This window comes from Bubalus bubalis, chromosome 3, assembly GCF_019923935.1.
Source record: "Bubalus bubalis isolate 160015118507 breed Murrah chromosome 3, NDDB_SH_1, whole genome shotgun sequence".
In the NCBI taxonomy this organism is placed as follows: domain Eukaryota; kingdom Metazoa; phylum Chordata; class Mammalia; order Artiodactyla; family Bovidae; genus Bubalus; species Bubalus bubalis.
Window position 1 is genome coordinate 28,823,600 of NC_059159.1, and position 25,022 is coordinate 28,848,621.

A 25,022-nucleotide genomic window follows, 5' to 3' on the forward strand; every position below is an offset into this window, starting at 1 on the left:
CTCGGTGGGTCCCGCCCCCGCAGAGGGGGGGGGGGTCTCTCCTGAGGCCCCGCCCACGTGGCCCCGCCCCCAGGCCTCGCTGTCGCCTCGGACGCTGTTCTCGCCCTCCGAGTCGCCATTTTGCTCCTGGACAGGCCGCCTGGGGACCGGCGCTCTCCTCCTTCGGCAGCGGAAGCTGCGGCGGGGCCGGGGCTGGGGTCGGGGCCAGGTAGGCGGGCGGGAGCCGGCGACGGTGGTGGCGCGGCCGGCGGGCCGGGCCTGTGGGTCTCAGGTGCAGGGGCGGGGGGCTCGGCGGGGGCTGGCCGCGTGCCGCCCTCAGCGCGGTCCGGTCTGTCGGGGTCCGCGGGCCTGGCGCGAGGCCGGTGCCGCTGGTCCGGAACCTGCGGCCGTGGGCGGAAGCGCAGTGCCGGGCCGGCCTCTGTCGCCCGGAAAGATGCTTTCTTCCGCGGCCGGGATGTGGCTGCGAGGCAGGCTTCTGCTGTTCAGGGTCCCCCGCTCCCCACCGCGACTGCACAGTGATGGTGCGGATTTTCCCCCCTTTTGTTGACACTGACGCGGTTTGGGTGTGTAGCTTTTGCAAGGAGTAAGAAATTCGGGATGGAGATTTGGAGTGAGAAAGTGTGTTTTCTCATGTGTGAAGATGTTCAGTACACAAGTGTAAGTGATTCGCCCACATTATTGAACCCCACAAAGTCCTGCCCGTCTTCTCCCTATTCCTGTCCGGACTTGGTCCATTGCCCTTATCACCCAGTTCAGCTTGGAGGAGATGCATCTCGGCTCTGTACCCGCTTAACATAAGCACTTTCACACAGTCTCGGATATATACCGTTTTTTATTCTATTGAATGTATATTCAGAGTTTAATTACCCCCATTATGTAACTTTTCCATATGTTCACGGGTCGTTCTCCTAGAAAAAGCATGCAGTGGCCATCATTGAGCTTTTTCCTTCTTTCCCTACAATAAATTCTCCAAAGGGGAAATACCGAGTCATGTGTTCTTTCTTTGGCACGTGATATAAATTGTTCTCGAAACAAGGCGACTTCACTACAGGCGTTTTTTTAACCTGGTGTTTGTCAGGTCCTTCCCCCCTGTAATACGGGGTGTTAGGTCACCCTCCTTGGTTTTGGGAGACAAGCTGAAGCTGACCTGGTGTCCTCTGCTTCCAGGAGGGCCACCTGGAGGAAGTATCTTCATCTCCAAGCCTCACCCTGCCCCCAAGCACTGTGTCTGAAAGGGGTCGACTTGTAGTGTAATACCTGCTTTATTGAGTTGTCATAAGAATTCAGAGCACTCAGAAAATGGTATTTAGCTGAAAGAAAACATTCTGATGGAGAGACAGCTGAGTGCCTGGGATCCCAGAGGCATGGGGACTTAATTACATATAGGCTTTGCCCTTCTAATTCTCTTAGAATTCACATCCCCAAAATGTGAAGAACATCAGAATAAAAATAATAATTCTTTATGTTGCCTTTGAGCTTGCAAACAACTTTCAACTCTGTGTGTTAATCAGTGCAGCTCAATGAGGTCAGGCTTTATTCCACCAATATGTGTTATCTGCAGACGTGTACTAAGCCTCTCCATCTGCCAGGTGCTGTTCTAGGCCCTGGGTACACAGCAGAGAAAAGCATAGTGGAAAAAGTCTCTGTTGTCCTGAGCCTTAAATTTGCTGGGGAAGCTGTTTTTAGCAGGCTTCTATCTCTTGTCCAGAGGGGAAAGCCAAGAACGCATAGCTGGTAACTAGGGAGACAAATTGGGTATTGACACTGCGACTCCAGCCGCAGTGGAGTGTGAATTTCCGATGGAGGGTGTTTACACACCTTGATGCCAGCCTTTCTCATCTGAGGTGTGGATGAGTTTTTTTTATGATGACTGCTAGCACTTACAGAGCAAGTGGTCTTTCAGTGAGGTTTGGTTCATGAGACTTAGCAGATTGCCCTGTCTCATTCAAAGAGAAGTACGACCCACTTTGTGTGAGGTGCTGAGATTCTGTGGAAAGGGTGTGTTTTCATGTGTTATATATAATTCTCACACATTCCAGAGTTAATTTAGGATAAATAAATGTAAGGGCAACTGAAGTTTATGGGGGGAGAAATGGGAATGTTGTCTTTACACTCTGTTCACACTAAAGCCTTGTGCTAATGAACTTTCTGCCCCTCCATCCCGGTGATTATCTTGCTTCTGAGGATTCTCTTTAAAACTCTTCCTGACGCTTGGTAAAGGACACGATTTGAATTTACAATAGGAAAAGGAGAACTGAAACTAGCAGCTAGTTCTGTTGTTTGACAAGCTCTTGAGATGGACAGTCGGAGAACATGGCTGTATTGATAACCTGTTCCCAAACAATTTCCCTGCCTGTGGCATGTTGGGGTCTTAGGTTTCCACTATTGAAACCTGCTGCCTGGACTGGAACCCTAGAGAGCATGGTCAGTGATAAAGGACTTAAACCATGATCAGTAATGCCAGGCCCAGGCCAAGAGTGCCATCTTGAGATAGGCTGAGGACTGCCGAGGGGAGAAGGAATTTGAGGTTTCCCATAAATCTTCAAGGAAAGGAGAAGGCCCAGAGGTGGCAGCTGCCAGGAAAGCAATCATTGTGTATTCTGAGGAAGGATTGGAATGGCTGGGACATCCCTCAGGGTGTGAGCATTGGGTCCGGGCTATTCAGATGTCTGGAGTGGCTTATTGGTAGGAATCCTAGAGATGGACTGAGTTACTTCTGAGGACTCTTCCTGCCCCTCAGACACTGTGATTCTCAGTATTACATGTCCACTCAAGAACACCGTTTTCCTTTAAGAAGCTTCTTATTTGAAGACTGGGGGATGTAAAAAGGTTGCCATCCCCATGCATATTACGTGCTTGTTCAGTAGATAGTGAACATGTTACAAGCTGACTCCTCGTAGCTTCGATTTACCAAGGGTATCCTGTATGTGGGGCAGTGTGTTAAGTGCTGTACAGGAGCTCATCTTACAGTGACCCTGTAAGGTCAGTATTCACAGTGGCATGGATGAGGGTGAGAGAGGTTAATTTATGCGAGATCTTGCAGTAAGTTGAGGGCAAATAGGAGCTAAGATGCAAACCTGGATTGACTCTAAAGCCTGTGTTCATAACTACAGGAGGATAAGTTTTATTTTTGTTGTGATTTCCTTTTCCAGACCTCTGTTCCTAAACACAGCCATAGAGGGGTTGAGAGGTGGTGTTAGAAGACAACCAGGATCTCCTTCAATTCTGAGTGTTGGGGGTTAAATAGTATTCTTTCTTTCATTTGCACCAGCCCCCCTGCCCAACACTATGCTATAAAGCTGGGTCGGCATGTATTTTCTGTAGGGGGCCAGGTAATATTTTAGGTTTTGCAGCCCACACCTAACTCTACCATTGCATCCACGGACAGTTTGTAAACAGTGAGCATGGCTGTGTTCCAGTATAGTTTTATTTACAGAAATAACCTGTTTTGGCCTGCATGTACCTTGCTCATCCCTGCTCCAAAGCCGCTTTCCACTATACACACCAGTGGTCCTTCTTGGTCTCCTTAGGGCTTTGGCCAGTTGTTCATATGTTTCTGTTTGTAATTAATAGGCCAAGTCCAGTGGGGTGGCCCATGTTTCCTATTGTGGAAGGCCTCTGAAGAGGAAGTGTTTTCTCCTAGCCTGCTTGTGGGACCATGAGTCACCCACCTGTGCCCCCTTGGCCCCCCCTGGCAGTTACTGCAGAGGGAGACGCACGCACAGGGAGGCCTGTTTGGATTGGTGACCTGCAAGTGCAGCCTGGCTGCACCAGGGAGCACTGGCAACAGTTAAAAAGTACAGGATGGGTCTATGCTTTCTCCTTGGGTTCTCAAACATATTGTTTAAAAATAAAGCAGATTAGAGATAGATTTGTATGATGATCCCTTTTTATGTTACAAATGAATTTTTATACATTTTTTTTAAAAGGAGATCACATGTGTGAATGTGTAAACAGCCCAATGGTATCTGTATCAAACCAGTAATAAGAACTGTCTCTTCCTGGGAGGTGGGTGGGAGGAGCCTGGGATCCGATCAGAGCTGGTGACCTGAGTCTAAACTCTCATGTTTCAGTTTTTCACAAGGAGAAGGTACTTGTGTAATTAAAATTTAAAAATAACAAATAAGATATGGGCTCCAGGCTTTTCCTCCCTCCACCAGCCTTCCAAGAGCCAGCCGCATAAACATAACAGCTGCGTTAACGCAGCGGGCTTGCTCGGAAGACTCCTCCATCCCCCCAGGCCTCCTGGGCTGCTGATCCTGCACCCAGTCCTCTGCCTGCCTTTCTCCATCAGGACACTTGCCCCAGAGTGGAAGGAGGAGGAACATGTGGATGACTCTGAAGGCCTCTAGGCCAGGGTCTTTCTGTGTGCCCTGCTGCTGGTCAGTTATGTGGCTGAGTCACTTTCCTTCAAGATTATTGTAATCTGCTCAACCTTGTGTTCCAGTTGAGGAAAGTGCAGATGACCAGGTCAGGCTTAGACAGGACCCAGGACAGTTGCAAGGCCAGGGGCGGGATGAGGATGGGTGGTTTGGGGTAAACAGGTATTACAGGGAAAGCTGGGTGTGGATGGGTTATTTATTCATTGTTTAAGGATCAGTCAGTTCTTGTCCTTGCTAATGGCTCTGCCATTTTTCTGTGTGTTAATCCAGGAGGAATTTTGTTGTCAGAAACTAAAAGGAGGTTGTCGTAATTGACTTTAAGCAGCAAACAGTAAAACACTGAGCTCTTCAGCTCCACCTTTCTTGTAAGTTTATCATTTATTCCCAGTAGTCATGAAAATAATTGAGTCATGTGATGACATCTTTCCATAAATTCAAATAGACTCCCTACTTGTCCATATACACATTCAATGTGAAAGACTCCATTATGGTAAAAACTAATTTCCTTCAGCTCATTTGCTGTTCAAAAATATTCAGGTGTATTTCATCTCATGTGACCGTTTTTAACATATTTGGTATCTTTCTAGGCGCTGAGAATTGGAAAACCAAGAAGGTTTTGATGTTTTGTGTGGCGCCACCTGAATCAGAAGCTAAGATGAACATAACCAAAGGGGGTCTGGTGTTGTTTTCAGCAAATTCGAATTCATCGTGTATGGAGCTTTCAAAGAAGATCGCTGAGTGAGTGTAATCACGCTGTTAAAGTCTGTGCTTGTCCAGTGGTGGTTTACGTTTGATATGCATATTGGCGCTGGTGTTAACTTTGACAGCAGCTATTTTACAGTGAATCTGCATGTCATCTGTGCACCAAAGGTTCACCTTTTGTAAACTGTCATCACTCCTACACTTGGATTCAGGAGACATTTACCGGGGACTCCTGAGTGCCAGCAATTGTGTGAGGTGCTACATTTGTATAGGGCTATTTGAGTACAGAGAACAATGAAGGGTCTATGCTATATGAAGGTAGTTCACAGGTTACAGTTCAGTATAATTTTAGTAACTTGTTAAATAAATACTGAACCCCTGCTGTGTACTATACTTTGATCTAGATACTGGGGTATAAGAGTGAACAAGCCGGTCAGAATCCTTCCTTCTTTAGTGGAGGCGCCAGACAAGGAGGAAGTCAACAAACAGACAAACAAGATGACTTCAGGTAGTGATCTGCGCAGGAAAATCAGAGCGATGGGGCAGGTTGTGCCGCCTTAGCTCAGGTGCTCAGGTGCCTGTAAACCTGTGGGTGGAATGTGAATTGAGAAACAGGAAATGGCAGCAAGTGGGGGTTGGGGCAGAGTCCTCCAGGCAGAAAGGAGAAGGCAGGAATGTGGCCGCGGAGCGCAGGGAGCCCCAGGACAGGATAGGTGTGGGGTGGAGGTGTGACGGGCTAGGTGACCAAACAGTTTGAGACCCACTTTAAATGTTATAATAGCAATATCTCTATTTTTTAAATTTGTTTTATTTTCATCAATTTCTAAACCACCTTAATAGTAAAGATGTTGTATCTGTTTTATTACTGTTTCCACTTTTTCCCTCTTTCTCTTCTCTAGGCGGCTGGGGGTGGAGATGGGCAAAGTGCAGGTTTATCAGGAGCCTGACCGAGGTGAGTGATCCTGTGCACTTGTGATGGCTTTTTGTGGTACCTGCCATTCCGGCCCGGCCCTCACCCTCCATAACTGAGCAGTCAGCTCAGTGTCCAGTGAGTTCTGTCTGCAGGAAGGCAGACAGGGGTGGGCCATCATGGTATTCTCACCCCGACTAATACCAGCTCCATAGAGAATCTGGGGCAGGTCACAGCTGGGGACTTAGAGGCTCGTCCTCAGACCTCACCCAAAGGCAGTTGCTGTCAGCTGACGGAAGCGTGAGCTTGGCCTGGGTTGAATCTGTCCCCTGAGGCAGAGTGCATGTGTCTGGCGTGGCCCTGGTGTCAGGTGGCATTTTCAAAGTGTGTTAATCACAGTGTGTTTGTTATCCTCCATGGAATCTAAAGCCTTGTAATGAGTTTGTAACAGTTCCAGTTTCCATAGTTTATAACCTTGGGGAATGGTGCAGATTTTCTTATGTGTTTTTTTAAAATGATGTGCCTTGTTCACCCGTCTCGTTTCCCCTTTTCCTTCCAGAAACAAGAGTACAAATTCAAGAATCTGTGAGGGGAAAAGATGTTTTCATCATTCAGACTGTTTCAAAGTGAGTAGCTTATCCACCAGAAATGTTTTTGCTTTCTGGGTCTCTGTTTGGGCTTGAATGTCTAGTATAATAAGAGTTACCCAGACAAGAAGGACTAAGATTGTTTTAAAACTAGCCCAATCTTACTCAGCTGATCTTTCTGACATAGCTGCTGACTTTCCTGTGTCCTTTCGGTGTGGGAATAGCCGCGCGCTGGGGGAGAGGCATGGGACGGTGAGCACCTGTGGCGTGCGGTGTCAGGAGCCAGAGTCTCACAGAGCTTAGAGGGAAGCTCTTCTAGTTCCCAAAGAGAACAAGCAGCAGGAGAGGTGTTCACTTAGTTGGGTTCTTAAAGCTTTTCTTGCAGATAATTTAAATGTGGTCACTGTGTGCTGTCCTGCCGCATCATAAGTTATAGGAGATGAGAGACGATAGTGAAGGCAGGTGTGTCTCTGTCTGCCGTGACGTCTGGGAGCCGTGTGTTCTAGAAATTGTCGAGTCACAGGCGTGTGCTCTGGGGTAGAAGATTCAGTGCAGTGAGGTGTCTGTGCCACTCCTTGATCAAACGCCACTCTGTCTACACATGTCCCTGAAGGCCTCTTAGATGAAAATTTTAACTCAGCAGTTTTTAATAATGTCTAGAAATGAGTTTGTATAGTACATCAGTTTTTAGCCTAGAGATTCCAAAAACTGCTGCATGCTAAATGTGCATTTATATGTAAAATAAGTGCCTCTTTTTACTAAAAGTATAAGAAAAATTTTAAGTGAAGAAAATTATGTCCATTGACTTAAGTTTTCTGTAATCCAGAGAACCTGCTCACCCGAAAGCTCCAGGCTTCCCATTGCTCTTTCACGTACTCACTTATTCACAAACATGTGTCAGGTGTCTGCCATGTGTCAGCCATTGTTACAGGTGTGCAAGAGGCATAAAAGATTAGAATAGATCACAGATCCTGATCTTCATGGAACCTGTGTTCTGTGACATGCAAGTGACATAATGAACAAGTAGATTATCCAGTTTGTCAGGAGGTGATGAGGGCTCTGGGGAAAACCAGCACAGTGTGCAAGGAAGCTGGCGTGATGGTGGCAGGAGGCTGGAGTGAGGGTTGATCGGTGGGTGACCTCTGACAAACACTGGAAGCTGGTGCCAGCTGCCAAGGAGGTCATTCCAGGTAGGAATGGGGGGCCCTAGACGGAGGGCCCTCAGGTGGCCGTGAGGACTGGCATGGAGGAGGAGTAGGGTGCAGAGAGGGAGTGGGGCAGATCCAGAAGGAGCCTCAGGAGCCCTGTGGGGCCTTGGGCATCTACCACGGGCCAAGTGGGAAACCACCCCTGGGTCCTGGGCAGAGAGTCTGTGATCTGACCGTGACTCTAAGATCAGCCAGGTACTATTCAGAGAGTGGCTGCAGACTGCCAGGGACAGGGGGAAGGGGCAGGGAAGGTGTGGGTGCAGCTGTTGCCATCCCTTGGGGAGGTGGGCCTCAGCCCGGGCAGCAGTGGAGTGTGAGATGCTGCCAGTGTCTGGACAGGAGGGCAGCTAAGGATGCCTCTAGGGCTGTGTCCTGAATGAACTGGAGTGAACAGTGCTGTTCTTATTGGGAAAGGAAGTAGAGTCATTGGCTGAGAGGTGGCGTGGGGGCTACTGATGGAGGCCCAAGAAGAGTGGTGTTTGTCTCTTTTGTGTGTCTGGAGCCTGTCTTGGCCGAGGCAGGCGTGGCATCTTGCTAATGCTTAGCTGGGACTGAGAGAAGTCGTGGCAAGTCTGATACCCTCCCTGCTGGTCTTTGCCCTTGGGTTGCAGGGATGTGAATACCACCATCATGGAGCTCCTGATCATGGTGTATGCCTGTAAGACCTCCTGCGCCAAGAGCATCATCGGCGTGGTCCCCTACTTCCCCTACAGCAAGCAGTGCAAGATGAGGAAGAGGGGCTCCATCGTTTCCAAGCTGCTGGCCTCCATGATGTGCAAAGCCGGTGAGGGGTGGGCATTGATGGTTGATGGGGGTCTGGGAGTTGCATTTTTACCTGAGGAATCGTAAAGCTCGTCTTCACTGACTCAGAGTGTTGGACAGAGCGCCCAGAGTGACGTCGCTTCCAGGTGGTGAATCTGTAACAGACGCCCATGCTGACAGTTTGCTCCTGGTCCAAACTTTCTGAACACAAAGCTCGTGAGGACAACTTATTTTTTCCTAAATTCTTTGTTTAAAAGATTAAAAAGTTGGAATGGCAGGTGGCAGTCCTATTGAGGCTGTTTTTAAAGTAGAAAAGGCATTGGAATCAGCTACTCTAACACAGCAACTCTCTTTATTTTCACCTCTTCTCTTTCCCACAACAGCTTGGCATATTTTGCAAATCCTATGTGTTATTTTGTATTGTGCATTTTTCAGTAACATCCTGTCTCCCTTGTTTCTCAATAATTTCAGAGTTGTTGCTTTGTGTGTGTGTGTGCACATGCACACAAGTGTACTTGTGTGTGTGACTATAGAAGGCACACATCACAGAGTTTGCACAGAGAGAAAAGAGTAAAAAGTCCCCGTATACTACCTTTTAACACACTTACTGCAGAATAAATTTCTCCTGTAGCATTTCAAAGAAGGCAAAACCAAAACAGAAAATGACCAGACCTGAACCCAGTGACCTCCAGACACACCCTGTTGAGAACTTTGCTGAAGGGAGCAGATGGGCCACCGAGCTCCCGAGAAGGTCCCCTGCCCTCCTACCTAGTCTTGCTCATGATGGGCCACCAGGCTTTCTTGCTCTTTTGGGCAAATTTTGCTTTTTAAATTTTTTCCAATTGAATTATATGTATGTGTGTGTATATGTGTGTGTGTGTGTGTGTGTGTGTATGTATTTCAATTTCAAATATCCTTCAAGGAGCCAGTGGGATGAAGATTCTTCATTTTTTCCAGTTATAGGCATGTGAGGTTTACCTTAATATCTGAAGACATTATATCTTAATCTGGCTTTATCATGCCTACTGACACAACTTCAGGGAGAGGGAATCTCCCTCATAGAATTATCAGAGGCGTTTCTCCATTGCTGTAATTTTGGCTATTTTAAACTGGTGTGAAAACTGTGCATCTCTCTGTAAGAAGAATCACCAGTCTTTCCCTTCTGAGGAGGGAAAGCCCAGGTCCCCACCTGCTTAGGAGAGGGGGCGTCCCTGTGTTCACCACCCAGATACTCCCCAGAGCCCTTGCTCTTGGGGCTTCAGGGAGGCGTGGTCATTCATCAGCTCCATGTCCAGTCCCTCCCCCTCTCTGGACCGTAGGGGTGGGAAGCCTGATAATGCCAAGCTTCCTGTCAAGGTGACCAGCCACGTCCAGGAGCCCATCCCCAGAGCTTTCAGGTGCTCTGTGTCAGAGACGGGGTCACAGACCAGATGTGACAACAAGAGAGGCTCCCGGTGCTCTTAGCACTGAGAGAGTGACAAGGGGTTAGGAGGTTTGTTCTGGGGGCAGAGACCAGGATAATAGATATATTTTCTACTATCTCATCATCTCATTGTACTAAGAATCTGAGGAATAAAGATGGTGAGTTTTTGATGAGAGAGTAATTTTAGGTAGTAATTTATTCCATATGGTATCTTGTTTTATGTAGCTCTTATTCATACAGTGCAACGGGTCATGAAACAATCTGTGTGTGTGTGTCTGCTTTGTTTTCAAAGGTCTGACTCATCTCATTACTATGGATTTACACCAGAAGGAAATCCAGGGCTTCTTCAATATACCTGTTGACAACTTGAGAGCATCTCCCTTCCTCTTACAGTACATTCAAGAGGAGGTGAGTTAGCTCAGACTTCTCAACTTTCTATTTAAGGCTGAAAAATGCATCTCCCATCTCCTTGGGCTCAACGAAGAATTAACATTGACGTGTTCTGCTTAAAGTTGACTTTGTGAATGTAACTGGTGTACTTGAAACTCTTCATCTGCGGAGCTCTGAAGTTGCTCTTTTTTCTCTTGGACCTCAGGTACCTAGAATCACTAGCCTGGGGTGTGTCCTGAATCCCGAATCCTCTTAGTGCCTTCTGAGTTTACCTTCTCTCCCTCTGCAATATACACATAGTTGCAGATATCGATTTGGAGGGGGGGCGGGGGATGGGGTGGGGGGAATGAGTTGATATATTATTTGTGTTGTTCTGAAACTTTCTTTCCTTTCCTGTTCTGTAACTTTCTTTCCTTTCCCCAACTGGTGTCTCTTGGTCTTTCCATGTTCAAATATATAGGATTACCTCTTTCTTTATGATTGCTACACAGTATTCCAAAGTTCAGACCAACTATAATGGATAGAACTTTCTATGCCAGTGAAAATGTTCACTCTGCCTTCAGAATGGCAGCTGAAGTGCCCAGTGTGACTGGAGAATGGAATCTTTGATTTCATTTGAGTTTAGTTAATGTGAAAATAGCTGCCTGTTTAGGTGTTAAAGCACAAGTTTAAATGAGCCACAGGTTTTTCATCCATTTCCCTCTTGGCTGGATATTAGATGGTTTAATTTTTCATTCTTTTAAGTGAAATATTTTATTTTCAAAAAATTTTAAAGTAATGTTGCACTGAAAATTCTTTTTTCAGTACTTCAAGTACTAAAAGCAGTACCTGCTTTTCTCAGTACTTAAGTGCTCTTCTGAAATATACTAGGAAGTGGAATCATGATTGAAAAGTATCTACATTTTTAATACTTTACTGCTGCTGCTGCTAAGTCGCTTCAATCGTGTCCGACTCTGTGCGACCCCATAGACGGCAGCCCACCAGGCTCCCCCGTCCCTGGGATTCTCCAGGCAAGAACACTGGAGTGGGTTGCCATTTCCTTCTCCAATGCATGAAAGTGAAAAGTGAAAGTGAAGTCGCTCAGTCGTGTCCGACTCCTAGCGACCCCATGGACTGCAGCCCACCAGGCTCCTCCGTCCATGGGATTTTCCAGGCAAGAGTACTGGAGTGGGGTGCCATTGCCTGCTCCAAATATTTTACTAGGTACTGCAAAAATTAAGATTGTCTGAAGGGCTGTATTAATCTGCACTTGGACAGATTTACCTGTGTGAGATAGTGCTTTATCCTTTTGCTGTGGTTTTGAAATCTCCGCATGGCATGTCTGTGGACATCTATGACCCATGAACCAGCATCCAGTGAGATGAACCGTCTTCATCCATCTCACTGGATGCTCAGTTGGGCCTTTCCGTTCCCTACGAATTTTGTTTTCTGTAATTTGGATTTTTCATTTCTTTCTTCAGGAGCTATTAGATGTTGAAAACCTTGTATCTAGTCTATATATTATTTAACTGTTTTTTGTTCAAGTTTTGCTTTCTCCTGTACTGAATTGGTGGGAAAATTCCACGCCTTGCTCTCACCGACATTTTCTTGCAGCCGCGTCCATCCTGCCTCTGAACCAGCCAGCTGCTGACCTTCTTGCTTTTAACATAATAACCTTCACCTTCATAACAACTTGTTCTTTCTTTATGCATATGATTTCCTGTTTTGAGTCCCGAGGAGGAAGTAGACCTGTTTTTATTAAAAAGTCCTTTCTTTTAAATTCCTTTTCTTTGCTTTAGTAACTGTTCCTTCATTAGTTATTTCTCCTCTTGGTTGGGTTTGGTGCTATTTGATGATGTTCAATGAGGCATGGAAGTACATAAAACAGTTCATAAAGACTCCCAGGAAAGATGAGCAACATGCAAAAATGAAAATATTTTGTGCTATTTATGTGTGTAGATGGACCAGATGGAGAGACATCTTATCCAATTAGGTATATCTATAATAGAACCTTCTTCAAATTCATCAGGGTTTTGTTTGTTTACTAAGTATTGGTTATTTAGTTTTTTCCACATGCTAGGCACTGTGCAATGTGCTAGATGGTGGTGAGTGCTTATGTTCCAATTCACCAAGCTAGCATAATTGTGAGAAATCAATGGGGATATATCAGAATGGAATAACATAATTTAATGAAGTGATTAGATTTTAAGCACATGGTTTGAAAATATTGCCCAGATGAAATCAGAAACAGCCAACTGCTGCTCAGCTGAAAAGCATGCTAGTCCTGTCCTGTGAGCGCTGAGGTGCTGGTACCGGGTGTCTCTTCAGTTGTCATCATCCTCATCCAGGTCACTCAGACGCTCAGAGTGAAGGGCTTCAGAGTAGACCGACATTTGCTTATTTTCTTAAGGGCTCTTAGTATCTTTGTAAAGAGTGCTGGGCTGATTCCATTAGCAGGCTGGTTTCTTTCTTCATCGGCTGTGACAGTTACATTAAGTAGTCACTTGGTTAGAAGTTGATAAATGCCTTTGATTCAGGTCCAGTGAATATCATCCTTGGGCTGTGAAATTACATGTAACAGGGGTCCATGAGAGGAGTTCCTGTTGATTTTATAAAAATGTCTTTGCTGCCACTTAGATATGAGCTTATTACTGATTAACTCTACTTTTTTCTTAGAATAAGTCTATGAGATTCATGTCTTGATGATAATTTTTTTTCCTTAGGTAGGCATTTCTTCATTTTCCAAAGAAGAAATTTACTTTGAGTTTTCTCTCTTTTTGGAAAACGTTCAAGTGACCAGCTGACATTTCTGAGTGTGTTGGGGTGTTGCTTTTTATTGACTGTGGAGCTGGTGTGAGCAGCCTTTGGAGACATGGCAGTCACCCAGCCCCTCCTCTTCTCAGATCCCAGACTACAGGAACGCGGTCATCGTGGCCAAGTCTCCGGCCTCAGCCAAGAGGTAGGTGGGTGCTCACAGCTGCTGTGCGAAACCACGCCTGAGTCCAGCCCACTGAATCCCCATGTTCTGGGTCCCATTGCAGCAGCTCCCACTCTGGCCCTTGCTTTTTGACCTGGGGACCGATAGTGCACAGCCTGTGTGCCGATCCCATTTATTAGGTGATGGCTCATCGTCTTCCCTTGTCCCAGTCCCCGTCTGTGACCGCCAGTCACATCTCCTACAGGAACTGTCCAGGACTGTAGAGTCCCAGCCCTGCGCTTGGGTAGCTGCTGCTGGTTCATCTTCACATCTGCAATTTAAAATACCAGCAAATATATTTTGAGGTTGTTTACTGCCTTTTATTCAGAGAACTCAGTAATTTATTAACAGATAATTCTATCCAGCCAAGAAGCCACTGATTGGTATGTGTTAAAAAGTGACATTTTACAAAACTTTCAGACACTACAGGTGTGCAAATGGGGCAGTGCTGAAAGGTCCATGTAACTGGAGTGACTGATGAGACGGGGGTTCAGAACCTGCAGTTGTGTTTGACTGAAAGGATGTCAGACACAGACACGCCCTGGGGGTGGTGTGGGTTCCAGAACACAGTGTTGCAGTAAAGTGAGTCAATGGACGTTTGGTCTCCCAGTGCATATAAAGTTATGTTTATACTACACCACAGTCTATTCAGTGTGCAGTAGTGTTATGTACTACAAACATTGTACATCCCTTCATCTAAAAATACTTTATTGCTAAAAAATGCCCCCCGTCATCTGAGCCTTCCTACTCTGCCGAGTCGTTAGCGCGCTCTGCCTCACGTGTTGGTTCTCACTGTTAACCAGGTGAGCAGGGAGAGTGCATAGCTCCAAGCGAGGAAGCAGAGGCTTCAGGGAGGTGAACTAGCCTATAGCACAGGCTCACTCGCTGGCTGCGTGCCCACAGGCCCCGCAGGGGGACGTGTGTCAGGTGGGTTCTCCACACTCTGCCCTGGATTCCCAGAAGCTGAGGTGGTTTCAGTCTCCTTTTTCACTAATCCTTTAGGAAACTTCATTTTCTGAGTTCCTGTGATACTTCTCCGTAGACATGAGTGGAAACCACTTCGCGTGGCTGTGACCCATCTCCTGCTCTCCCTAGGGCCCAGTCTTTTGCCGAGCGCCTGCGGCTGGGCATCGCAGTGATTCACGGAGAAGCACAGGACGCCGAGTCCGACCTGGTGGACGGGCGGCACTCCCCACCCATGGTCAGGAGCGCGGCTGCCATCCACCCCAGCCTGGAGATCCCCAGTAAGCACGGAGCCCCGAGTCACTTCCTCTTTGCCTTTAAGGCTGACTTAATTTCTTTATTGAATGTGAAGTACTTCTTGTCTGTTTCTTAAGTTGGCAAAAACTGGTACCTTTTTCTGGCTGTGACAAGTGCATCTCTGATGGCCCCTTAGCAGTGGTCTGTCTGATCCCAGCAAGACCCATGAACATGCCCAGTTTAGACTCACTTGTGGCCCAACAGGGATCCCATTCGTCCACACAGTAATGTGTGCTAGAGCAGAGGTTAACACGGGCAGAAAGCTCTAGGTGCACAAGTTATCCATGGTCCTGTTATTTCTGGTGTAAAATACTAGACAAGTAAATAGTTCAGAGGGGAGGCCTTGGTGAAGAATGTCTCATCAGCACAACTCATTATGCAGCCCACTGAAAGAATTGACTGGAAACAAGAGAAAACCTGAGGAATGTGTGTGAATAAGGCAGAGTGTCTTATTCACTGTCTTTTGCCTGGGCCAGGAGGGAACATGAGGAATGTGGTTGTGACTGGCTGTTGGAGTTGTGCATAAGTTTGTTTTTGTCTTTAAGAAACTTCTTTCAAGCTTTAATAACGCCTTTTCAATGGAAAAAAAATACTGCTTTTGTTTGAGTCTGTTAGGGAGAAAAAGCTTTTCCTCCAGCCTCTTTAGGTTCACTGCTCAGGAGGCTGCAGTGAAATAAAACTGTCAACAGACAGATTAGCAAGAGAGAAGACAGATTTTAGGAGGAGGTTGGAACTTGGGGCTTAGGGGAAGGGGAGTAGGGCAGGGGCACTGAGGGGAAGACGAATGGCTCTTTTAGGAAGGGTGTGGGGAGACAGGACCGTGTGTCTGTCTCCAGGGCAATGTCCATGTAGGAGTGGCACTGACCTCTGGTCCGGGTGATAAGAGCCAGGCTTCTGTGTTGCTCCTGGACCAGGATTTATGACAACTAAACTCTTTGGGGGGCTCTGCTTTTAGGCAGATAAAGGGATGTCAGGAAATCAGATGCAGAAACTTGTGTGTGTCTTCTCTTCTGACCAGTGCTGATTCCTAAAGAAAAGCCCCCGATTACAGTTGTTGGTGACGTGGGAGGCAGGATCGCCATCATTGTGGTACGTGCACCTCTTCTGTCGTTACTGGTTGTCGTATTTACCCTCGTTAGCTTGTCAGCTCACCTTGTTAATCATGCTGGGGATCGTGCTATGGCCAGGTAAGTCTCAAGTGGGTGGGTGTCTTAGGCTAAACGTTTGCTTTGGTCCAAAAACTGGGAGTTGTTAGGTGAACTCCAACTTCTGTCTGACATGACTCCCAGGACCCTCCTTGGACTCGGACATGTCCTAGAACAGCTCTCAGAACCCAGGCAGACACTAACTTAACGTTCACCAGTTCATTAAAGGATGTGACAAAGGACTCAGATGAGCAGCCAGAGGAAGGGAGAGATGCTCAGGGCGAGGGCTGGAGGGTCCCCATGGAGTTGGGGTGCACCACCCGGAAGCTCCCTGAACCCTGTGAGGGGGTCATTAACCCCATTTCCAGCCCCCTCCCCTCTCTGGAGGAGTTGAGGGGGCCGAAAATGCCAAGCTTCTCATCATGGCCTGGTCTTTCTGGGACCAGCCCCCGCCCAGGAGCCCTCCAGAGTCACTGAGTAAAGACAAGAGACTGTTGTTGTGCTCTCATTACTGAGGCATCTACAAGCGCTTTAGAAGCCTGCTGTCAGGATCCAGGGACAGAAACCACCATATGTATTTTCTATTACCTCGTACTGGGAGTCTGTGAGATTAGAAACCACTAGACTGTGTATTTTGTTGATAGTAATTATTGTCTTCCCATTATAAAAATAATATATAAGACCCCATTTCCCATCCACCCAGTGGAGAAAATTTGGAAAATAAGGAAAAGTAGCACCAAAGGGGAAAGAACCTGGTGGAGTCAAAGCATCTCCTAACAGGTGTCATACTGGGCATGAACGTAGGGGTGCGTGTTCCTGGAGCCCCTGCCTGGTGGCGCGTTGCTCTGGACAGTAGGGACAGAGAGACAAGGGCCCAGGGGCCATGAAGTGACAGCTGTCATGACTGTCCAGCTGGGAGGCCCAGAGGGAACACGGAAGCCAGTGGCCTTGCTCTCTGGACAGGTCACCGTGGACAGTGAGCATGTCACAGTAGAATTAGCCCCTTCCCTCTCCTCAGGGTCTAGACTCACCTTTGCACATGTCTTTAGTCCCTCCTCTCTCCCCATGGTCTAGACTCACCTTTGCACAAGTGCTCATGTCTTTTGCTGCGTCTGTAATGCCAGGATGACATCATCGACGATGTAGACACCTTCCTGGCCGCCGCAGAGACCCTAAAGGAGAGGGGTGCATATAAGATCTTCGTGATGGCGACCCACGGCCTGCTGTCCTCCGACGCCCCCCGGCTGATCGAGGAGTCTGCCATCGATGAGGTAACAGAGCCGGGCCACGTGTGGACACAGCTGCTGGTGCACGTGGGCCCCTGACCTGAGGTTACGAGAGCAGGTGGAGAGTTAAGAGTGGATTCCTGGCATGAGTTCTGTTTTGTTGGTCACTGGCTGTAGCCTCTGCTCCTGACAGTGGCAGTGGGTGGTAGTTTTAGTAGCTTCTATCGATGGAGTACACGGTCCCTGCAAGTACTGCCCAGGGTCAGGCACACACCCACCCTGTGCTCTGACACACCCCTGTGGGGAGAGTGAGAGACATGCAGGGACCTCAGGTTGGGCAGCCACGAGGCGCACGTGGGTTCAGACCCTATTTGCCTGATGCTGAGGCCCAACTCCCCCTGGACAGATGCCCATGACATGACAGAGAGGAGGGCATGCTGGCCATCTTCCTACATGCCTGTGGTGCCCAGCTGAAGTGAGCCGGGCAGGCGTCCCTACCCTGCTCTGTCCACCTTGGCCCAGCGCCTGGCTGGTGAAGTGAACCGAGCAGGCATCCCTGCCCTGCTGTGTCTGCCTTGGCCTAGTGCCTGGCTGGTGAAGTGAGCCAAGCAGGCATCCCTGCCCTGCTCTGTCCACCTCGGCCTAGGGCCTGGCTGTCTGGAGAGCGATTGTGTGAATCACATGTTTATTATCTTTTAAGAAATAAAAGTGCTGTTTCCTGTACATTCCTGGAAGATCAGGCAGAGAGCCAGTCTGAGGTCCTCACGGTGGCCAGGTGATTGCATTCTTGGTGCTGGTTTGGCATGATCCCTGACTGTCCCATTCAAGTCTCGTGTGTGGACTTTCTTCTTATGAACTGTCTTGAGGCTTATTTTGGAAGTAGGAAATATGTATTATTAGTAATAACTTGAGAAGTATTTCCATCCTCTTTTTTTTTTAAAGAAGGCTGAGTTTTTTTTTATAGTTTTTGAAAAATGTTTGTTTCTCCTTTTTTAGATGTTTTATCAAATCTTAGCTTTTTAAAATAGCAGCTTTATTGAGATATACCAGAAAGTGAAAGTCGCTCAGTCGTGTCCAACTCTATGTTACCCCATGGACTATACAGAACATGGAATTCTCCAGGCAAGAGTACTGGAGTGGGTAGCGTTTCCCTTCTCCAGGGAATCTTCCCAACCCAGGGACTGAACCCAGGTCTCCCACATTGCAGGCGGATTCTTTACCAGCTGAGCCACCAGGGAAGTCCAAAGTCCCCACTTATCCACAGGGGATGGGTTCCACGGCCTGCCAGGGGATGTCCAAAACTGTGCAGGATAGTACTGAACCCTGTGTGTAGTCTGTGATAATGTTTATTAGTTAGGCACAGTAGGAGATTAACAACTAATGATAAAATATAACTATTATAGCAACATACCTTATTGTGCAAATTTAATGCCTTTTTCATCTTAACTAAGCACTTACCACACACTGTAGCCATAACTTTTGTGGTTTGAGGTGCAACAGCAAAACCAGCATGAATTTGTTTCCTTCTACACAATTTCACAAATGGACGATTCATTCTTACCATGGATCTTCACAATCTCAGCGCACAAAATTTTTTTCTTTCCTTGAGAACTTTTGCCTTTTTGCTTAAAGAAAACACTTAGCAGCTTCTCTTTGGTGTATCTGAATTGCCAGTATCACTGCTCTTGTGCTCTGGGGCCATTATTAAGCCAGATAAGGGTCTGCTGGTCACAGGCACTGTGAGTCACTGCTGGGGTGGGGTCTGCCAGACAGAGGAATGAGTCCCCTCCCTGATGGGGCACCACAGTGTGAGGTTTTCTCACACTGCTCGGCTCGCTGCATGATTTAAGATGTATGGGTTATTTATTTCTGGAACCTTCCATGTAATGTTTTCAGACCGAGGTTGACGGGGGGTAGCTGAAACCATGTAAAGTGAAAGCTTGGATGGTGGGTGGGAGGAAGGTCTGTAATTCACATGCCTTATGACTGACCCATTTAAAGTATACGAGAAAGACAAATGTCATATATTGCTTATAAGTGGAGTCTTTAAAAAATGGTACAAATGAGCCTATTTACAAAACAGAAATAGTCACAGATGTAGAAAACAAACTTGTGGTCACCAAGGGGGAAAGAGGGAGAGGGATAAATTGGGAGATTTGGATTGACATATACACACTATGATGTATAAAATAGATGATCAACAAGGACCTGCTGTGTAGCACAGGGTACTCTGCCCATCAATACTCTGTAATGCCGTGTATGGAAAAGAAGCTGAAGAGGAGTGGATGTATGCATATGTATAATTGATTCACTATGCTGTACAGCAGAAACTAGCACATCATAAGCCACCTATACTCCAATACAAAATCATGAAAAAAAATTAAATATATAATAATCTTCAGTATTTTCACAGAATTGTGCAACCATGACCACCCTCACTTTTAGAACATTTTCAGGCTGCCAGTGGAACTCCTTACCCGTTGTCTGCCTGCATTTCTTCTCAACCCACTCGTCTTTAGGTGGCCACTGATCTGCTATCTGTCTCTGTAACGGGTCTACCTAACCCGGCCTTCTCATGTAAATGGAATCGTATAATACATGGCCTTGGGTGTCTGGCTCCTTTCACCAGCATAATGTTTTGAAAGTTCACCCATGTTACAGCAGGTGTCAGTACCTGCTGTTTTTACCTAGTGGTGTTTCATTGCCTGGATGTAGCACATTTTGCTTTCTATTCATAATTTGGGTTGTTTCCTCTTTTTGACTATTATAAATAACACTATTATGAACTTTTATGTACAGGTTTTCAGGTGGAGATGTTTTCATTTCTCTTGGGTGTCTACCTAGGAGAAGAATTGCTGGGTCACACGGTAACTCTATGTTTAACCGTTTGAGGAACCTCCAGGCTGTTTTCCGACACAGCTGAACCAGTTTGCATTCCCACCAGCAGTGAGTGAGCCTTCCAGTTTCTCCACGTCCTTGCCCACACTTGCTGTCATCTGTCTCTAGCTGTCACAGTGGGTGCAAACCTTAACCTCAGATGCAGGTTGTGTTCACACTGACTGAACTCATGCTGAAGGCAGAGTAACCCCAGTCCTGGAAGTAGGACTCAGAAGGGTGAGAATGTGTCACGTGTTCAGACCCATCCAGGAGGCTACTTGGTGTTACGACCTCTCCTTTCTTCCTCTTGATTGGCAGGTGGTGGTTACCAATACAATTCCACATGAAATCCAGAAGCTCCAGTGCCCCAAAATCAAAACTGTGGATATCAGCATGACCCTCTCAGAAGCCATCCGTCGGATTCACAATGGGGAGTCCATGTCCTACCTTTTCAGAAACATAGGTTTAGATGACTGAACACTGTCCTCTTAATAAGTCCTAAGGGCCACACTGGAGTCGTGAGCATCTGTACTCTGAGGCGCATGCCTGGCTGGATGCATTTCATGGGGGCCGGCTGTGTCTTGTTCCTTCCTTTTGTTAATTTCTATGAAGACAGACCCACTTTTTATGTCCATTTGGGTGTTTGTGAGTTTGAGGGGCAATTTTTATAAAAGAAAAACTATATTCTCTTAAATAGAATAAATTAAGACCTGGTTGTATTCAGTTTAACCATTTAAAAAATAACTTGGAAAAAGATTTTTAAGCTCACAAACGGCCTTTATCAAAAGTTGCTGCAGCCCAAGTGCTTTTAAAAAGTTAGTAAAATAAAATGATCTGCTGTATGATACTGCAGTTGAAAAGCCAAAAAGATTATGCTGTTAAATCCAGTAAATTACATTTTTAGAAACGCTTTTAATAGAAAGCATATGGAATATGTGACGGTTATTTATTTTCTGCAACAAAAGAAGGAATAAAAACATACTGTGTTTGTGTGTGTTTTTTTAAATTTTGTGTTTTGGCAATTGTTTTATAACTAAAATAAAGTGGAAGCTGAATATCCACGTGTGGATGTTGAAGTGTTGGTCAGCTTGTGGGGATTTCTGCAGCTTGGCGTGGTGTAGTTGTGTCTTTGGGATGTAATGTTCCCTGTTCTGTTTGTCCAGGGCCCTGCACGTTCATGACGCATAGTCACTTGACTGCGCCAGGAGAGGAGTTGGGACATCAGCATGAGCCACTGGGGTCAGGTCAGGAGTCGGCATGAGCTGCCGTCTGCATCTTGGCGTAGCTTTGTTCTGCTCCTTGTCTGATAGCACAGTCATACTCGAAACAAAACGCACCGCTGCATGCTCTGGGTGATGAGGTGTGGAGGGAGGGGGTTCCAGAGGGCAAGCGCTGTGACCCTGGTCAGTGTCGAGCATCTCATACTGTCTATCAGAGTTCAGAGCCCAATACTCTGCCTTAGAGTTTATCAGGCTGTGAGATACTGGGGTCATCTAACCACAGTCCCCTCCAGCTCATGCACACACAAAAAGAAGACTTTCTTACAAAGAGAAAAATTGCTTTTGTTTCTTCTAAAAAACCTTAAACCTTTGCTTTCTGAGCATGTGCTCAGAAAGGCCTGAGAAAGCCATAAACTTGCACCTCTGTCTGACCTTGGGTTTCTGTGCAAGCAAGAAGTGAGGGCCCCAGTGGGGTTGTAGATTTCCTGGCTGAGTGTTGATGGCATGCCCAGGACTCACAGCCCGCCTGTAGATTGGGAATGCTGTTCTCTCTCTTCTTTTTTGGTTTCAGAGTTTTATGGAAGTATGTGATGACTCACTAGCTGACCACTAAGCTGACTGTCCAGAGATTTCAGTTGCCACAAACAATGAAGAATGCAGACTTTACAGAATCAGTTGAGAAAAGCAGACAGACCCTGTGGATGGAGAAGACCCTGATTTCCATCACATTATAATATTAGAAATAGCAGTTTTCAACAACAAAAAGTTCTGAGGCATCTAAAGAAACAAGATTGCACCCGTGTACAGGGTCTTCCTTGAGGAAGCTCAGACTTTAAACGTACTAGACAAAGACTTTAAATAATTTATTTTAAACATGCTCAAAAAACTAAAGGAAAGTATAGGAATTATATGTCACCGAATGGAGGCTATCAATAAAGAGGAATAATAAAAATGAATCAAATGGGGAGGATTTGTGGAAGATGGTGGAATAGGAAGCACCAGGAATCTGTCTCCGTCTAAACAGTGGCAAATCCATTTAATGATTTTGGAACTCTGGAGTCTTGAAGGTTTGCAACTTCCAGGGAAAGTGTTAGACAGTAAATGTAGCTAACTTTTGTAAAATCCAGCTCTTAGTAAAGTTGCCGATACCTGACCCACACTCCCAACCCTGTGGCAGGCAGCTCTGCACACATTCCTGGAGCGATCTCCAGAGTTTCCTGGGAGCCAGGGTAGGCAAGAAGTCCCCTCCAGACAGCAGAGATCCGTGCTCTGATAACAAGTAGCTACTTCTTGCTACAGAGGTACAAAGAGGCTGGTAACAATTGTTACTTCACCCCACCCCACCCCATCCCCACCATTGTTGCAAGCTCCAGGCTGTTCCGCTGAAAAAGGGGTGGTTCCTAACTCACTCTATGAGGCCAGCATTACCCTAGGACAAAAACCAGACAAAGATATTACAAGAAAAGTAAACCAAAGTCCAAGATCTCACGAACACAGGTGCAAAAATCCTCAACAAAATATTAGCAAATTCATTCCAACAATGTATAAAAAAAATTATGCACAACCTAGTGGATTTATCCCAGATATGCAAGACTTCTCAGCAGTTGAAAATCACTTCATATAATCGATCATACCAACAGACTAAAGAAAAACAACAATTATATCAGTCAATGCAGAAAAAGCACCTGAAAAAATTCAACATCCATTCATGACAAAAGCTGAGTGAACTAGGAATAGAGAGGGAACTTGATCTTGTTAAAGAATATCTACTGACAGCCTACATGAATGCCATACTTCGTGGTGAGAAGCTAGAAGCTTTGCAATAGGGCAAGAATGTCCCCTCTCATCACTTGCTTTCACTATCGTACTGGAAATCCATGCTAATGCAATAAGGCAAGAAGGATTTAAAAGGTACACAAATGGGGAAGGAAGAATTAAAACTGCTCTGTTCTCAGATGATATGATCACCTATGTAGAAAATATGAATCAAGAACAACTCTCCCAACTCATTACTAATAAGTGATTATAGCAAGATTGTAGGATAAAAGTCAATTGCTTTCCTGTATACCAGCAAAGAACAAGTGGAATTTGAAAATAAAAATACAAAACCATATACACTAGCACCACAAAAATGACATATTAAGTATAAATCTAACAAAATAGGCATAAAATCTATGTAAGGGAAACTACAAAACAGATGAAAGAAATTTTTAAAAACTAAATGGAGAAATAGCCTATGTTCATGGATAGGAAGACTTGTCAACATGTCAGTGCTTTCCAATTGGGTTTAAAGATTCAATGAAATTTCAGTAAAGATTCCACCAGATTATTTCGTGGATTTTGTCAAACTGATTCTAAAGTTTACATGGAGAGAGAGAAGACTCAGAACAGCCAAGGCAATAATTGAAGGAAAAGAACATATTCACACTACCTCTCTTCAAGCCAGCTGTAAAGTTGCCATAATCAGGAGTGTGGTGGGACTTCATGGGTGGGCCAGTGGTTTAAGACTCTGCATGTGCACTTCAGGGGGTGTGGTTTTGACCCTTGGTCAGGGAACTAAGATCCCACATGCCCTATGGCAAAGCCAAAAACAACAACAAAATATTGTTGAAAGAAAAGACAGATCAGTTGAATAGAATAGAGAATGCTCATAAACAGACCCACATAAATAGACCCACATAAATATAGTTAACCAATCTTTACAAAGGAGCAAAGGCAACACAGTGGACCAAAAATATTCTTTTCAACAAACGGGGCTTAAATAACTGGATGACAGTGTGAAAGTGTTAGTCACTCAGTCATGTCCAGCTTTTTGCAATCCCATGGACTGTAGCCCCCCAGGCTCCTCTGTCCATGGAATTCTGTAGGCAAGAATACTGGAGTGGGTAGCCATTCCCTTCTCCAGGGGATCTTCCCAACCCAGGAATCAAACCTGGGTCTCTGGCATTGCAGACAGATTTTCTACCGTCTGAGCCACCAATAACTGGATATTCACATGCAGAAAGAAAAAAAAAAAAGGAATCCAGACTTAAATGTAAAAGTCAAAACAAACTCCTAGAAGAAAATCTGGATGACCTTGGTTATGGCAATGGTTTTTTTCAGATATGACACCAAAGGATGATCCATGAAAGAAATAATTGATAAATTGGAATTCACTAAAATTAAAAACTTCTGCTCTGTGATACTCAAGAGTAAAAGACCTGTCATAGACTAAGACAAGTCTTTGGAAAACAATCATCTGATAAAGGACTAGTAAAGAGAACAATTAAATCTCCATTAGAAAATAAAAACCTGATTAAAAATGAACCATAAAACTTGGAAGTGAGATTACAATATGATTAGATTCAAGTGATTTTTAGAAAGGAGAAAATTCCGGGATTGATTTGTTATTATTGAAATTCCACTAAGACAAAGTAACAGGACTTTGTTTTTGATCAGTTAAATAGACATCAATGTCAACATATAGAATTCTTTCTTCTTAAAACTTGTTCACATATTTTGATCCATTTTTCTGTGGCATTTGGGACAGGAAACCTTTTGAATTTATACTGAAAAAAAAGGGGCCAAAGACCTTACAGACACCTCACTAAAGAAAGTATACAGATGGTAAAGAAGCATATGAAGAGATGCCTTCAATCGTATGCCATCAGGAAACTACAAGTTAAAACAACGAGAAACACTGCACACTTCTTAGACCAACATCTGGAACACTGAGAGCATCAAATGCTGATAAGATGGAACAACAGGAGCTCATTCATCACTGGTGGGGATACAGAAATGACCACTTGGGAAGATGGTTTGGCAGTGTCCTACAAAACTAAACACACTTAACCATGTGATCCGGCAGTCATGCCCCTTGGTATCTCCTGAAAGGAGTAAAAGACTTATGTCCACATAAAAACCTGCACGTGGAGTTTTATAGCAGTTTCATTCATAATTGCCAAAACTTGGAATCCATCAAAATGTCCTTCAGC

General features: G+C 45.6%; 1 protein-coding gene across 4 annotated transcripts; it reads left to right on the forward strand.

The window, feature by feature from the left end:
- Positions 1–55: 55 nt before the first annotated feature.
- Positions 56–23,304, forward strand: PRPSAP2 (phosphoribosyl pyrophosphate synthetase associated protein 2). 4 transcript variants are annotated; one of them, XM_044939156.2, is made up of 14 exons: positions 58–208; positions 4,653–4,747; positions 4,970–5,120; positions 5,984–6,036; positions 6,554–6,620; positions 8,401–8,573; positions 10,267–10,382; positions 13,247–13,302; positions 14,416–14,564; positions 15,599–15,669; positions 16,850–16,996; positions 20,147–20,258; positions 20,992–21,072; positions 21,620–23,304. In XM_044939156.2, the coding sequence occupies exons 3-14, from the start codon at positions 5,002–5,004 to the stop codon at positions 21,637–21,639; spliced, it is 1,164 nt and encodes a 387-aa protein (XP_044795091.1). In that variant the 5' UTR covers positions 58–208; positions 4,653–4,747; positions 4,970–5,001; the 3' UTR covers positions 21,640–23,304. The 4 variants fall into 4 exon arrangements, with proteins under 4 accessions (XP_044795092.1, XP_025136247.1, XP_044795091.1 ...); XM_044939157.2 differs by lacking the exon at positions 4,653–4,747 and having other exon boundaries at positions 56–208; XM_025280461.3 differs by lacking the exons at positions 20,992–21,072; positions 21,620–23,304 and having other exon boundaries at positions 59–208; positions 20,147–20,887.
- The last annotated feature ends 1,718 nt before the right edge of the window (positions 23,305–25,022 follow it).